The 15,914-nt window shown below is 40.3% G+C and overlaps 2 protein-coding genes across 15 annotated transcripts in view; one reads left to right on the top strand and one right to left on the bottom strand.

The window, feature by feature from the left end:
- Positions 1 to 5,526, bottom strand: part of TMTC3 (transmembrane O-mannosyltransferase targeting cadherins 3) — a 41,733-nt gene extending 36,207 nt beyond the window's left edge. For 2 of the 5 annotated variants that reach the window (XM_068400772.1, XM_068400767.1), the window contains exon 1: positions 5,276 to 5,526. The gene's annotated coding sequence lies outside the window, so the exon portion shown is untranslated. Of the gene's footprint in view, positions 1 to 2,358; positions 2,408 to 4,962; positions 5,056 to 5,275 lie in introns of those variants that run through there. The other 3 variants (XM_068400771.1, XM_068400768.1, XM_068400770.1) reach the window with 3 other exon arrangements.
- The window catches only part of CEP290 (centrosomal protein 290), a 56,200-nt gene continuing 45,433 nt past the window's right edge, over positions 5,148 to 15,914 (top strand). For all 10 annotated transcript variants that reach the window (XM_068400761.1, XM_068400759.1, XM_068400762.1 and 7 more), the window contains exons 1-13: positions 5,148 to 5,437; positions 8,312 to 8,432; positions 8,573 to 8,650; positions 9,403 to 9,472; positions 9,690 to 9,736; positions 10,112 to 10,255; positions 10,494 to 10,547; positions 11,518 to 11,670; positions 12,032 to 12,214; positions 12,580 to 12,669; positions 12,744 to 12,866; positions 14,725 to 14,848; positions 15,387 to 15,559. In XM_068400761.1, the coding sequence (XP_068256862.1) occupies positions 8,331 to 8,432; positions 8,573 to 8,650; positions 9,403 to 9,472; positions 9,690 to 9,736; positions 10,112 to 10,255; positions 10,494 to 10,547; positions 11,518 to 11,670; positions 12,032 to 12,214; positions 12,580 to 12,669; positions 12,744 to 12,866; positions 14,725 to 14,848; positions 15,387 to 15,559 (1,341 nt within the window). In that variant the 5' untranslated portion in view covers positions 5,148 to 5,437; positions 8,312 to 8,330. The remainder of the gene's footprint in view (positions 5,438 to 8,311; positions 8,433 to 8,572; positions 8,651 to 9,402; positions 9,473 to 9,689; positions 9,737 to 10,111; positions 10,256 to 10,493; positions 10,548 to 11,517; positions 11,671 to 12,031; positions 12,215 to 12,579; positions 12,670 to 12,743; positions 12,867 to 14,724; positions 14,849 to 15,386; positions 15,560 to 15,914) is intronic.

Raw genomic sequence — 15,914 nt, 5'->3', positions numbered from 1 at the left:
GGCCAAAGTTGGCCCTACTGAAGTCCAGGGTTGTGATTCTGCTAGCTATTCTGTTCCTGCCACATGAGATCCTGAACTCTACCATCTCATGGTCACTACAACCAAGGCTGCCCTCAACCTTCACCTCTTCAACCAGACCCTCCTTGTTAGTGAGGATCAGATCCAGCAGCGCTCCTCTCCTAGTTGGCTCATCCACCATTTGCATCAGAAAGTTATCATCAATGCACTGGAGGAACCTCCTGGACTGAGGATGGCTGGCTGAGTAGGCCTCCCAGCAAATATCAGGGTAGTTGAAATCCCCCATGACAACCAGGCCCTGTAATTGAGAGACTGCTCTCAGCTGCCTGTAGAAGGCCTCATCACCCTCCTCATCCTGATCTGGTGGCCTCTAATAGACACCCACAACAGTATCACCCCTGCCAGCCTGCCCCTTAATTCACACCCACAAACTCTCAGCTCGCTCCTGATGCGCCCCTGGACAGAACTCAATACATTCTAGCTGCTCACTCACATAAAGAGCAACTCCACCACCTCTCCCTAGTGGCCTGTCTTTCCTGAACAGGACATAGCCATCCATGACCACATTCCAATCATGCGAGGTGTCCCACCAAGTCTCAGTAATTGCCACTAGATCATAGCCCCCCGACCGAACACGGATTTCTAACTCCTCCTGTTTATTCCCCATGCTGTGTGCATTGGTGTACAGGCATTTCAGGGAGCGAGCTGAGCACACCGTTTTCACCCCAGGGGGATGGGAGGCCTCCTGGTCTACCTCAACACTAGAGCATTGCCCCAGTGGTGCAAGCCCAGCTACTACCCCATCCCCCTTCGAATCTAATTTAAAGCTCTCTGAATGAGCCCTGCTAATTCCTGTCCCAGAACCCTTTTGCCCTTATGACATAAACCTTTCCCATGTATTACCGTCACGCCTGGTGTCTTATAAAACCAGCCATTATCAAAGAACCCAAAGCCCTGCCTGTAGCACCAGTCTCGTAGCCAGGCATTTAGAGAGAGAATCCTACTATTGCATCCCACGTCATCACCTGAAAATGGAAGGAGGGAGGAGAAAACAACTTGTGCCCCAGACTCTTTCACCAACCGTCCTAGGGCCTTGTAGGCTTTCTTCATCCCCCTCAGACTACGGGATGCAGCTTCTTCCCCACCTGTCTGGAAGATCAGCAGGGGGTAGTAGTCTGTGGCCTTCACCTGGTGATATCCCTGATTCGGGCTCCAGGTAGGCTGCAGACCTCCCTGTGATGGGGGTCAGCTCTGCATATTGGGCCCTCAGTTCCCTTTAGAAAGGAGTCTCCAACCACTAAAACTCTTCTCTTCTTCCTTGTGGCGGAGGTAGCTATACGCCTGTCAGGTTTTTCTGACTGTGGTGGGACCTCTGATATAGGTTGCCTCTCCACCACATCCCCATTGGACCGGCTGTATTCCACTGGGGCTTCATATCTATTGCTCAGAGGCACCTGTGGAGGCAAGGTAGGCAAGGAGGGCACTCGCCTTTTGCCACGGCCATAGACTTGCCTCCACTCACTCCTTTCATTTAGGTTACTGTTTTCCACCTGAGAGGGGAAGAGTACAGGGGTCCCTCGATCCTGGGAGCTCTCCGGCAGGTGCTCCCATTTTTGTTGCAGGGAGGGCAGAGCCTGGCTCCACCAGTCTATCTCCATTTCAGCCTCCCGAATGCTCCTAAGCCTTTCTACTTCGGCTTGAAGCCTTTCAACCTGGCTTTGCAGCTGTGCCGCTTGGCCGAGCAGATCATCTACCTGCTCACAGTGCACACAGCCCCCTGTCCCCACAGAGACGCTGTAGCATTCCCTGCAGCCTGTGACCTGCACCATCGCCTCCTTCCGTGGGAGCTCTGTCTGGGTTCCCACATCTATTTTGGTCTTCTTCCGCCGGGTGGAGACCATTGTTCTTTCACTGAGTTGGGAAATACCTGTTGGTGCCACCCCTGGTTCACAGCTCCTTGGCACCTTCCTCGCCTTGTGCACTGGGAGGGAGTCAGCGCCCTCCCCAACGAGCTGCAAACTGCTGCGGCCTCTCCCGCCCTGGGACACACCCAGTCACAGCTGAGTCTCCCTCTCCCCTCTGGGTAGGGACTAGTCCCTGCCCTCCAGGAGGCTTTTCATCACCCATTCACAGGGGGTGGTGCGTTTAAATCACTTAAATCGCCCGCGGTGCCTCCGGCTACGCCCCCTCCTCTCCTGATTGGTTGCCGGGAACCTCCGGGTCCGGGGTGGGGGGGGAAGCAGCTCGGGGGCTGATGCTCGCGGGGGGCTCGGGGGGGGGGGGCCCAGCGTACGAAAACCGCCCAGTTTAGCCCGATGTCGCCCTCGCCCCCACACTAACCTCAAGTCACTGCCACCGCTGTCGCTGCTGCCGCCGCTGTCAGCCCAATCTTAAAGCAGGAAAAAATAGAACAAGAAAAGTTTTATTGTGGCAACCTTCCTCTGCAAATACTACAGGATCAAGAGGAACAGGACTAATCTGAAGTACTCTCCATTCCCCAGCAAGGCAATGGTCCCCAGTCTTCTCTTCATACAGTTCTGCAGGATCAACTAGATGAGGAATGGCAGCTCTGACATGGAGTCAGAACATGTGTTGCAGGCCAGAAGAAAGACTTCCCAGAGGGAAGACTGAAGAGCTTGTTGGCAACCAAGCAGCTGAACTAACACTCAGGACATTTGAGGGTACTTTGGTACAAACAAGGATCAAAACATAAAACAATTTAAAAATGGGTGAGACAAAGATACTGGTTTAGCTGGTGGTTTAGCTTCAGTTTGTTCAATGCAACTAGTGCTACAGTCAGTTGAAATACAAACCACATAGGTATGGTTTGTATTTTAAAGTATTTTATAGCTTAAAATGATTAACAGGATCTCACACTTCAAAGTCAATTCTGTAGGGTTTTTTGTTGTTGTGGGGTTTTTTTTTGCTACATTCAAACTGTAACAAAATAATACCTTTTATATTTAGAATAACTACATAAAACATGATTTGTTTCATCATAGGACACTGATGCAAAAATAATGTCCCTACAATAATGCTGATCAACATTCTCAGTGTTCTAGAAATACAACAGCAGAAACCACATGTTTTTTTAGCTCCAAAGAATAAACGAACAAAAGCTACATGGGTGGCATAAGCTGAAAAGACAGCCTTTAGACTCTGTTATGCGTGTCCTTATTTAGTATGCTTGGTCTGTATATGACTTCTTGTGGGATTTCTAATAACATTCCATTAGGTCTTTCATATTGCAGTTTTTGTATTAGGTCTTTGAAATGGCATACTGTTATCAAAACTGTGGTTTAACATGGATGCCTAACTCTTCTATTAGGATAGGTCAAGCTGTGTTCTATGGAGCTAAAATGTTATTTGGCTCCAGAACTACAAGCATGTACTCCCACTAAAAGAAGATCCACTTACATGAAGTTTGTCACACGATTAGCTGTGATGCAGTACAAAAGAAAAACTAATTCACTTGCTCTAAGCCGTTACGTATTTTAAATGTTTTCTCATTTTGTGTGGGGTTAATACTTCCATTCTTTTCACTCTTTTTTCACTTTTGGAAGTTTTCAAGCCCACCTCAAAATCCCTTTTAGTTCTGCATCAATTTTCTTTACTAGCTGCACTACACAAGTATAACCTAGATGTGTTTTCACTACCACTATATATAATGGTGTATTTTCTGTTGATTCTGTAACAAAACAATACTGAAAAAATGCTGAAGCACATTAAATAACTATACTGGCCTTAACAGCTTGTAAACCTGATGAAGAGGATGAAAAAGAAATAGTTCCTATTTAGAAGCATCTTAACATCAATGGATTATTTTATTTTCTATATCACAGGGAGATCCACTTCCTGAAAGTACATCTTGTAGCAAGGCAGCATTATTCTCCGTGAATCACCTCCTCCACTTATAAAAGTCCCTCCTGCTAAGAAATCATTTTTTTACACTTAACCATAATGAACATTATTTTTAGTAACATTTCCCATTCATTAAATATAATTCGGTCTCTTTCCCTTCCCTAACTACACAGTTTGCTTTTCTTATCCAATATAGAACTGTAACTAACCAGTCTCTGGCTGAGGTATAAAAGCCTTTACCTTCAATCAAGAATTAACAGTTATGCCATAACCGGAACAAGTTACATAACTACAAAGAGTGCCAAGCATCTTGTGTCTTGTCAGTCTTCATTAAATATCAACACTAATCAAGAGATAGCAAAGAAAAAGAAAATAACGAAGAATCCAGAAAAAGGCAAAACTCCAAAGATGACATTATGATCACCCTTCTATTTCCACTAAGAAAAAACAAATCATCTTCAGCTCTCCACAGCTGCTGAATGAATACAAAGATATACACATGTCTCAAATGGTTGCTGTTTTTCCTTTTTTTATTTGAGAAGATGTGTTCACACCCATTTAGCTAAAACACAGGATCGCAAACTTTTGGGGCCACCAGATCACTACCAACGCTCAGACCTCCTCTCTGGCCACCAGTACTCAATGGATCCGAGTAGCTTACAGGCGTCATCTTTCCCTGCGCTGCTTTGCAAGTTATCTTCTGGGCCCCGGCTATTACACACCTACACATAAAGCACAGCTATATCCGGGCAGTGCTACAGCCCTTCAGTCAGCCGGTCGTGCGGGGAAGAGCATTATTGCCCGCAGCCCTGGGGCGAGACAAGAAACGTAAGGCCAGGGTGGGGGGCGGAGTGGGCCGGGCAAGCGGCCGCCACCGGGAAGCCTGAGGAAGGGAGCGCGCCGAGCCGGGGCGCGGCCAGGGACCGAGGCCGCACCGCAGCCTGGCGCTCACGGACGAGGCCCGGCCATGCACGGCCAGGGCAGAGAGGACCACCCACCGCCGCGGAAAACTACCGCGGGCAGCAGCTACGCCGGAGCTAACCCTCCCGCTCCCAAATCCCAGCCCGCCGCTGCCCGCCCTACCTGAGGCCGCGGAGGAAGCAGCCTCACCACTATCGGCTCCACCGCCCACAACTCCCTCCGCCGCCGCCAGACACCGCGCAGGCGCACAGCACCCCGCCACCGCCCGCCGAACTGCAAAGGCTCTCGGGAAACGGGAGGGCCTGAGGCATGCCGGGAGCTGTGGTCCCGCCGGAGCCGCGGGGCACGCCGAGAGACGCAGGCCGCGTTAGCGGCGTGGGGTCGCGGCCCAGCGCCGTTGCTCCGATGAAGCGGTTCGCCCGAGCGGGATCGCGCCCTGCCCCGCCCGTCTGCGCCCGGTGTGGCCGCGCAGTACCTCGGGATTAGGAGTGCCCGGCTGGCACCGTGGCGCCTGCCGTGCCGCGGGAGCGTTGACTTTCCCCGCGCCTATGAATATCCGGGTCCCCGGGAGCGGAGCCAGTGGGAGAGTTTGATGGCGTCGCGTAGCAGCGGCTTCCGCCGCCGTCCTCTGGGAGCGGTGAGGCCAAGGGGCGGGGGGGTCCACTGAGGAAGGAGACCAGGATCGCTGCGCTGCCGCTGCCCGGGGCGGCCCGCGCTCCCCCGGGCGCGCCGCGGACAGGGGGCAGCCGGGCCGGGGGCGGTGGCGGCGGGGCGGGGCTGCTCCTGCGGGCGGGCCGCGGGTCCCAGGGAGAAGCGTCCGGGCGGAGGCATCGTCGCGGTGCGGTGCTCGGAGAAGGCTCCAGCCCGCTATGTCCGCTCTCCGCTGATGCCTTAGCTGTGCCCCGCGGTGAAGCTGGACGCAAAACAGGGCGATTTGTTAATTCAGCGGAGTCAGATGAAATGGAGGCAAAACTGTCTCTCAGCAGCATCCTGGAGGGATCGCGGTCTGTCACTGTCAGGCCCGGGGCTGGGATATACAAATTGGAAGACAACAGGAACCCTGCACAAGATCCTATTTTGGCTGTGGGTTTGTGGTCGAGATCTGGTGCTCTGTAGAGCTAGTAGATGAGAGCTAGCCTGGGTAATGCGATTTGAAAGTCAGAAGTAGCTTGAGCTGGGTTAGTGCTGGTAAGCTAATACCGAGTTAGCAGAGCACATCTACTGCATGACTGTGCTGCTTCTTGGTATTCAGTCTTGCTCAAGTATACCTGACTCTGTGCTACACACTGTACACACCTTTATGGAAAAAGAATAGCTATTCCTACTGGTGCTTAATTTCACTGTGATGATAAGGTATCTGCATGGGAGCTTAGCTGCCTCTTTACGTGGTTTCCTGTAGGCAGCACAGAACATTATTGTTCTGATAGTACTTAAACATGACCACCAGACCCCTTTTGCCATCTGCCCTTGCTGAATTTTGTAACATCTGGCCGTTAATGTATGTTTGATTCCTCGAGTAAGTCAAGAAAATCTCATGATCATTAATGCCACATGCACATCTATTTCATGCTTTTTGTAGAGCCATGATCTCAGTGTCCCACCACACAGGTCATCTGTCAACTAAAAGCACAGGTTCTAGTTGAGGGGAAGGGATCAGCTAAATTTTATGATGAAAAAACTCTTCAATTAAATAAGTTCTCTCTTATTGTCCTTAAGCAGGTACATACTGTGGAACATACTGTATGCTTAGGTTGTGCCCCCCACACTACTATAGCTGGTCTCCCAACAAGTTGGATTATTTTGTTTATGTACAGGTATCTCTCCTTTTGGATGCAATTTTCAGACTGATAATTTCTTAAGATGTTATTTTATAAGTTAAGAGAAAAGGAGATTAGAAAGATGTAAGGTAGGAAAAGACTGACAGTAGTAAGGTTGTGAATTTACTTTCAGAATAGTTTTGATTGTTGAGCATTTCATATCCATAATTCCTACATCTCATTGTTTAAGAAAAAACTAATGTGTTTAAAAAAAATCAACCCTTAAACAAATATGTTAATGAAATCAAGCAGTATTCAATTAACTGAAGAAGTAAGAGTGCCAAGATCAGTATGTGCCTGCATGTGATTTTATAGTATTTTCCTTTGCTGTCTACGACAAAGCAGAAAAGCAAAAATGTGTCTATGATGTCATCCTTACAAAGTCATGGATTATATGGAATGCATGTTTTCTAAAACATCTAGCAAACACTGAAGAAATGGTAAATATAGGGGAGCTCTCAAGTAGTTTACATATTCAAAATGAGGAAAGGTTGATTTTTATCCTTCCTTAAGCATACACTTGGATTTCAAAGTCTTACAGCTCTTCTTTCAGACTGCTTAGGCATATTTTTTGGGAAAGTAATACCAGTTCAGCCTTTCATTAAGGAAGGAAGTTTCAGTTGTTGAGTCTTTAAACAGCTAAATGATGAATAGGGTGCACGATAGAACAGATCTCAAAATAACGTGCAGTTTTATTTCTTTCTAAATTTTTCTTAACCATTTATGCCATATTCATAATTTAGGGCAATAAGTAGATGAAAAAATGTTCTGTTTTAAACTTGTCAGCATCTAATTTTTGAAATATTGATAGTAAAGGCTAGAGACAGCTCCAGAGAATAGACTAATCCAAGACTTCCAATCTTGTCTGCCTTTTTCAGATACTGCATTGACTTTCAGGTATATGAGAAGTCACCATGGCCCACAGCAACCAGTAGCTAAGCAGTAGAACAAAACTTTGCACCACTTTCTAATTAGATTTTTGTCAGTTTCCAGATTGTTTACTGACCTTTATCAATTCAAGTATTCTAATCAAAAGGAAAGGATATTTAATACAAGAGTTTAATATCTTAGAAATGAATGTCAAGAAATGGATGCTTCTAGTATCAAACTAAAGAAAGTGTTGGTTGTGTTTTAAATATTAGAAATAATGATTTTGTGACTATAAGGAGATGTTTATCCTACAAGGGCTGACTGGTTCAAAGGCCATCCAGTTGTGTTTGTTCATTAACTTAAAAGGACCACACTGAGAGATGGGGAGGAAAAGAAGGGTATTAAAGTTAGAATCATAGAACGGTTTGGGTTGGAAGGGACCTTAGAGATCATCTAGGTCCAACTCCCCTGCCATGGGCAGGGACACCTTCCCACTAGACCAGGTTGCTTAAAGTCCCATCCAACCTGGCCTTGATAAAAGTTAAAACAGAGGTTTCACATGTGTCCTGATCTTCGCTGTTAGTGTCACAAATTCCTTGAGTATGCATGATCTAATTTTTAACTTAAAGAAAAAATGGTTTTATATAGTCTTTGTGCTTGCAGTAGACCAAAATGTGAACACAATGTTAATGAGTGTTACAAAATTGATACAGTTATTAGAATCATCTTGTGTGGGTCAGTGGCCAGCCTCCTTTAAATCATTTGACATAAAATTGATTGTCACTGATAATGTCTGATAATTGTTATTTTAATTTTTCTTCCAGGAAAAATTATAAATTCAATATGGCACCCATTTTAGATTGGAAGAAGCTTATGAAAGTGGATCCAGATGCTCTGCCTCATCAAGAGGAGCTAGCGGACAGATTGCTGGAGACCATGTCCAAGGTACTCAAGGGGAAAACAGAGCATAAGGGTTTTGTTAAGCATTCTTCCTTTAACTGTCTCTGGTCCTTTACATACATAAATGATTTAGTTTGTGTATTTCATTGATATTTGTGAAAAAAACCTATTCTCTCTTTCCTTAGGTTGATGGGAAAGACTTAAAAAGTGAAACTCGAGAACAACTGATACACCTTTTTAAAATTACTCAATCGCTCATGAAGGTTTGTATTAATCCTCATTTTCTACAATTCTGCAGACGCATTTGTTTACATGAAAGCATCATTACTGTCATTTTTCTTTTTTTTTCTTTTCCTGCATTGAACACACTGGTTACTCCTAAGAGCATTTATATGCTAAATGTGTGCTTGCACCAGAGTATCTGCTTGCAGCTGTTGGGATTATGGCATGTATCAGTGGGAAGTAAAGTGAATAGGACTAACATAGTTATACAGTTAAGGAACCTTAGTTTTACAGGTGGAAAATGCAAACAAATATCTCAAAAGTTGGTTAGATGTTGTAAGTTATTGGTAAGTTTTTGTGGTAGGTTGATGGTTTAGAGTAAATAAAAACATCACCATGAATGTTGAAACACTGCCATCCTAAAACTGATCCTATAAGTCTATCATACTTTCTTGTATTTACTCATAAATGTACTGAAAGCAACAAATAATAGCAGTGTAGGTTAGCACATTGGTTTTAGAGAGGCTTTTTTACTGTTTTTAGTTCTCAGCAGTATGCTTTTGAATGTTTAGTTAGCCCTGTAGAATAAATTACTAAAGAAAATATTTCAACAATCTGAACTTCTTAATTGTCAGCATGGGTAAAAATGGGAGTGGTTTCATTTGTTTAAAGAGAGAAAATCAATGTTCTTTGGTAAATGTTTTTGTTATTTTAAAAGAGGTCTATGGAACAATCTCTTAATTTGTGCTAGTAGTAAATATTTCTTCTTTGTTTACTATGTTTTTTTCCCCAGATGAAAGCTCAAGAGGTAGAGCTGGCACTAGAAGAAGTTGAAAAAGCTGGGGAAGAGCAAGCCAAATGTGGTAAGCAAGGCTTTTTATGCTCTTCCTAAATGATTTGTTAAATGTATTTTTTAGTTTGTTTTTTTTTTTTAAGTTTAGGGAACTGAATAAAATACCAACTGCTCCTAAGTCAATTGCTTCAGTGAAGCCAAATATTTAAAGAGTGAGGTTAACCATTGTTGTTTTATATACTTTTTACCTTGTTGGGTAATTCACTATATCTGTTCTATTTTAACAGAAAATCAATTTAAAACAAAGGTGATGAAACTTCAAAATGAATTAGAGGTACGTTTTAAAATTTTGTTAGTTTATAGAGTGCTGTTTGATGGAGTTTTATAAATGAGGTTTCTTAGACTAGTATTTTATTCTAGTAAGGAGATGTAATAGCTCTACATTTTAGCTAATACTTTTTATTGGCTTTTGAATATTGACCAGCCTCAGGTTTGCGAAGAGCTGTATGTACAATGAATTTTTTTATACTTGAATAAATTTCATCAATTTTTAGAGATTTCTGGATTTTGTTGAAAGAAGCTAGTGAGCCCTTCCTGTTGCTTTTCCTGAACATTAGGAACGTTAGTGTTAGCATCTGCTTTTTTTTTAAAGTTCTTTCTATTTTGAAAAGCTGTACTATATTTATAATGTTATTTTAATGCTCTTAAGATGGCACAAAGATCTGCTGGTGGTCGTGATACTCGTTTTTTGCGTGGTGAGATCCGCCAACTGGAAAAACAAGTAGAACAAAAAGAGAGACACTTAACAGATATAGAAAAAGAATTGGAAAAAGAGAAGAAATTGAATGAACAGGTAAGAAGGACTTTAGCTTGACATCTCTAAAAGCTGTTCTGCAACATCTTTTGAAAAGTCAATGTTCTGAAAAGAGCCTTTGAAATTAAAAAAAACCCACAGATTAAATAGGAGTGCTGTGCATTTGTTTTCTGTTTTGTTTCTTGAGTTCGTTGTTTTCTGTTTTGTTTCTTGAGTTCTTTGTTTTCATAGTTTGTGGTGTTAGTGATACATATAAAGGTTTTCTGTCTTGTTCTAGCTTGCTCTTCGAAATGAAGATGCTGAAAATGAAAATGTCAAATTAAGGAGAGAGGTTAGTAAAGAATTATTGCTGATTTACTGTATTTTTAACTTTATTTATATATACATTATTAGCTTCCTGTATTTGTAATCTTTGGTATGGCATGATGTTTAATTCTGGTTTAGAACATTTCATGGTTACTAGTACAAAGAGAACATGGAATTTTAATCACATTTAGCAAACATATGGTACATCTGCTCCAGTGAAACTTAGTTAATTGAGGTCAGGAGGTGTCTACATTTGAATTTACATGGTCCTACTGTGCATTAATTTTGTCTGGACTTTTGTTTTGAATTTTTAGTATTTTTCTTAAATATTAATGACAAATAGATTTGGTGCATATTAGACAGGATTCAGTTTATGCTTGCTGGTTTTGCTAAGATTGTCTCACTGGTCAAAATAAAATTATAAAAATTCAAAAGTTACTATAGCAATAAATGCAAAGATAGAGTTAACATTCTTTATTACTCAAATTTTTTAAAATCATTCTCTTGAAACATTTTTTCTAGTTCTTTTTAGAAAAAAAATGCATGTTTTATAGCATTTAATACATGTAATCTTGGCCTCTGAGAGAATAAAACAGACAGCAAAAGTTAAATTAGTGTCCTGGGGGGAAACCTTGAGAATCATTCCTCAAAATCCCCTTTTATGTATGTGTGTGTATGTATGTACATGCATGCACAGGTATATAGAAAACTCTATTTTATTTTGTCTTTATGTGGATTCCTATTTAGTCTTCCTAATGCAAAGGTAATTTCTAATATTTTTCATGCTTTGTTCTCTTGGTCTTGTTCTCTCCTTTTTAATCTGAAGAAGAAACGCATAAAGAAAGAGGTGAGGCTTCTAAGTTTTTTGAAAGCAGACTGTAGGAATTTGGGTGGGTTTTGACTGTGCTAGCTCTTTGTGTTAGCTTGCTAGAAAAGCAACAACTTTGTCTTCAACTCTTCAAAACAGATTTATGTTTGGATTACTTTCTGTGCAGAATGAACAGTTGCGTCAGGATGTAGTTGACTATCAGAGGCAAATAGATTCTCAAAAAGAAACAATTCTATTACGAAGAGGAGAAGATTCTGATTACAGGTCACAGTTGTCCAAAAAGAACTTTGAGCTTTTCCAGTATTTGGAGGAAATTCAGGTAAAATCTATGCATGCTATTGAGTATTTATTAGACTGTTACTGACAATAGTGTTTTTTGCAAATTTATGTCAATTTACAGATCAAGTCATGTGGAGTAAGTGAATTCATAATGCACTTGGGTTCTGTGATGCATATAGTCTGTAACTGTGAATCTGGCAGAGGTAATGAAGTTAGTGTCAATGGGAAATGTGTCTTTTATTTGCTGTTAGGATTTGTTGAAATTGATGATCTAGAGGTGAAATACTCTCTTCTGTGTTAATCTATACTTTCAAGCCTTACATTTAAGGTAGCTATCAATTACTGGTTATTCAGGTATTAAGATGTGCTTTTTAAAAGCAGCTGTTTCTTTAATTTTGCAGAATTTGACTGAAACTAATGAGAAGTTAGACATTCAAAACCAAGAAATGAGGAAGAATCTTGAAGAATCAGTGCAAGAAATGGAGAAGATGACTGATGAATATAACAAAATGAAACGAATTGTGCAACAATCTGATATTGTTATGGATCAGTTAAGAAAAGAGAAAGAACAGTACAAATTTCAAGTAAGAACTGACTTTTATATTATGTAATTTTTTTTTTAGGTTTATACTGTATCTTTGTATTTTACCTTAAGTTAAAAATCATTCAACATATCCAGTTAAGAACACTCGCTCTACTGAAATAACGCTCTCTAAAAGTAGTGTGATCTTTAAATTTGCTGCAAATTTTAAAACTTGACTGCAGATCGCAATTTTTTTTTGTACAAAATGTTAGTCATAGTCTGTTCTTGAGAGTCATGACCTTCCCTTGCTGCTCTAATGCTAATCATCTGTTAAATTGTATGTGCTTCATGTAGTGTGTTTGTACATAAACATTGGTTAAGCAAAACATTTTTGTGATACGGTGTTCATCCAAATGGCATTTCTAGGTTCAGGATCTTTCAGACCAGCTGAAAGCAAAGAATGAGGAAGACGATCCACTCATGGCAGCTGTAAATGCTAAAGTTGAAGAATGGAAGGTACTTTTTAGTACTTTTTTATTATTTTCAGGAATTATTTCAAGTGTTCTGATGGTGTTTTATCTTCTTTTCAGAAAATCTTAGCTTCAAAAGATGATGAACTCTTAGAGTATCAGCAAATGTTGTTTAACTTGAAAGAGAAAATGAAAATGGCCCAACTTGATGTAGACAGAAACAGTATACTGACCCTTCAGCAGGTACAGTCTATGTGAGAAATAATTACACACATAGAAATTACCATTCACTAAGTATGCTAGTTTCCAAATAATTATTTAGTCTTTCATAGTTTGCAAATACCAGAATATGTGTTACTTATGTTTCAGAATTATGAGACAGGTTGATTCATTCCACTGCAAAGTTAGCTTAATAGGCACTGGACAAAGGAAACTTCTCTTGCTGTTTATATGAACTGAGCTCTTGGTAGTTGGTTCTGTTACTTTCATATTTATTCTTGTAACTATTAGTAGAGTAATTACTTTAACATCTAAGCATCCATAATTTAATGTTTTTAAATTATAGCTTAGTTTCTGTCCTCTAAATTTGTTAGTCGTGGAAGAGTCTTACCTAGTGGTTAATTTTCTGTATTCCTTTATCTCACCTGATGCCATACTACTAAGTCTGTGGTTCACCCCATGATAGAGCTAGGTGAATTTAAGTATCTCTCATATTCATGGAAAATTACATAGTTCTTTATGATTTTGAATTTCCTCACTTTCTTGAAAAACATAAAAAGAATAAATAAATAACGCAGCCCATTAAGAACCCTGAAATATACATCATGGAAAGCCTACTGTATGATACCAGGATGATTTCCTTCCTTGCTTCAAGTTTTTTGAGTAAATGTGTCATGACATTTGTGTTACATGTTGGGCGCTTGTAGATTGAGCAGTATGGTGAGATATGTTTATGCAGTCTTCCAAAACTAGGAACAGATGATAGCTTCTCAGGAGAAAAAAAAAACCTTCAGCACACATCAGCTCCTGATGATCAGAAAAGGAAGGCAGCTGAAAATAACTTTGATAAGCAGTTGTAGAGTCTTTTTTTAGCTGACTGGATGGCTGTAGAGGTTGCTTTTTTTGGATGACCGTAATTGGCATGACATTTTGAACAGTTTTGTGGAAATAAGCATATTTTTAAAGCAGACACTTAAAAATTAAATTACTGCACTGTGTTTTAACTCAAAATGGACTCAGCTTGTTATGGTGCAGTGTATGTTTACATTCTGAAGGGTTATGTTTAGCTCCTTACAACTTTGCTAAGATCTTTACCTTAGATTTGAAATGCGTTATATTTGTCCTCTAAGAAAGCCTGAGCTTTTGTTCTCATTAACATTGGTATAAAGTAAGGTCACCACCTCTTGAGATTTTTACATTATAATTACTTTCTGTAACTTTTTTCCAAGTCTCTTTTTTTTTATCTTTTTCCTCATTTTTCATTCATCACGGAAAAAATGACAGTAAGCTCTCTGTGATACTTCCGAAGTTCATGTATAAGCACAGAAATAGTATAACATAAATAGAAGTCACTTTCACAGTCTGTGTGTACTTATGGATGTATATCCATGCAAAACAAGGTGTGATATGAATTTTTCAAAGTTGGATGACTTGCTGAAAGACAGTCTGCAACACAAGTGTCATATATGATAGACTGTTAGTCCTCCCAGTCTTGAACTTGTATCTCTTGGTTCCCACTGGCAATTGTTTATGAGGAAGCTGTAAGAAACCTGTATCGTCTGAAACTTTTCATTATACTTTGGCTTAACTCTTAGAGAACTGTTCCATTTAAAATTCATATACTGAAATACTACTTTTTTTTTGTTTAAATGTTTTATTTTTACTCTTTCTTTTATTTTTCCTGCTTTGCCTTTATATACTCAACTTCTAGATAATATCTGAACTCTGTGTTGTAAGTATAGTATATTTGCTTGTTCTGTAAAGTGTTTTGTATTAGCTACTTTTAATTTCTTCATTTACTGTGCGGTGTTCTGTATTGGTAGTTTGCCTGTCAGTAAAGAAGAATTCTTTAATGGAGTTTCTTTTTTTTTGGTGTGTGTAGGGAGTGCAAGAGCGAGATGCTCAGATAAGATTGCTTACTGAGCAAGTTGAACAGTATACCAAAGAAATGGAACAAAATGCATTTGTTATTGAGGAATTAAAAAATGATCTCCAAAAAGATAAAGGTAACATGACTGTTTTATTTTAAGGTCTATGAAAAGGAAAATAAGAAACCACAAATTTACTATGCATTCTTTATTCTCTAGAAATACAGGAAAAGTATTTGCAGTATTTGAGTAATATTAGTCTCTATTATTTTTTGTTCATTTCCATTTATTAAACATTTCAGAAGAGTTTAAATTTATTCACAGGACTTCAGTGGATTTTATGGGTAATACAATGCCTAATAAAACTGTACCTGGTGTGTAAAGGTTAGAGCATAACAAATACAGTCTCAGCTTTATCAAGAATTGCAAATGAGTAGTAGCATGTCATTCAAAATAAATTCTGGTGTCCTTTATGTGCACTTCTTATAAATATTGTTTGAATGAACAATTGAGGGGAAAAAAAAAGCTCTCATGTGTAGTCTTTTGTAATTAATTAAAAAGAGCAGAAAATTATGATCTCCTTTATAACATCATCTGAAGTGTTTCTTTCTTGCTTGATGGTTGATAGTAAGAATTCCTAGTTGAATTGTAAACAGATCAAGTTTTTTCATTCCAGGTCACTCATCTCTTGATCAGCAGAGTCGGATTGGGGATATGCAAGAAAAGTTAAAAATGCTAGAAGAGAGAACTAAGGAGGCTGAGAAATCAGCAGAGTTAGCAGAAGCAGATGCTAGAGAAAAGGACAAAGAGCTTGTTGAGGCTCTGAAACGAATGAGAGACTATGAACTGGTAAAGAATTTGTCAGAGTGGACAGGGTATTTCATCATATCTTTAGGTGTTCATTTTGTCCTTCCATTTTTTATTGACTGTGTTCTAATTACAAATTAAATTAATGACTTCTGATGCTGGGTTTTCTTTCCTTCCTTTTTTTCCTTTCCCTTTTCCCTTTTTCCCTTCCCTCATTTAGTGGTCACTGACTGCATGTGATTTGTTAGCCATAGTTAACAATTTTTACAAGTTGTCAGTTTTAACATATTCATATGGGCTTCTGAAGTCCATTGAATGGTAATTGAACAGTCAAGATATGATTCTTTGAAGGATCATGTAGTAAGAGGTCTCAATTTTGAAATATGCAGAAACTCCT

The sequence above is a fragment of the Nyctibius grandis genome, chromosome 5 (assembly GCF_013368605.1).
Source record: "Nyctibius grandis isolate bNycGra1 chromosome 5, bNycGra1.pri, whole genome shotgun sequence".
Lineage (NCBI taxonomy): Eukaryota > Metazoa > Chordata > Aves > Nyctibiiformes > Nyctibiidae > Nyctibius > Nyctibius grandis.
The sequence above is the reverse complement of the archived record's forward strand: the minus strand, read 5'-3'. Positions and strand labels throughout refer to the sequence as shown.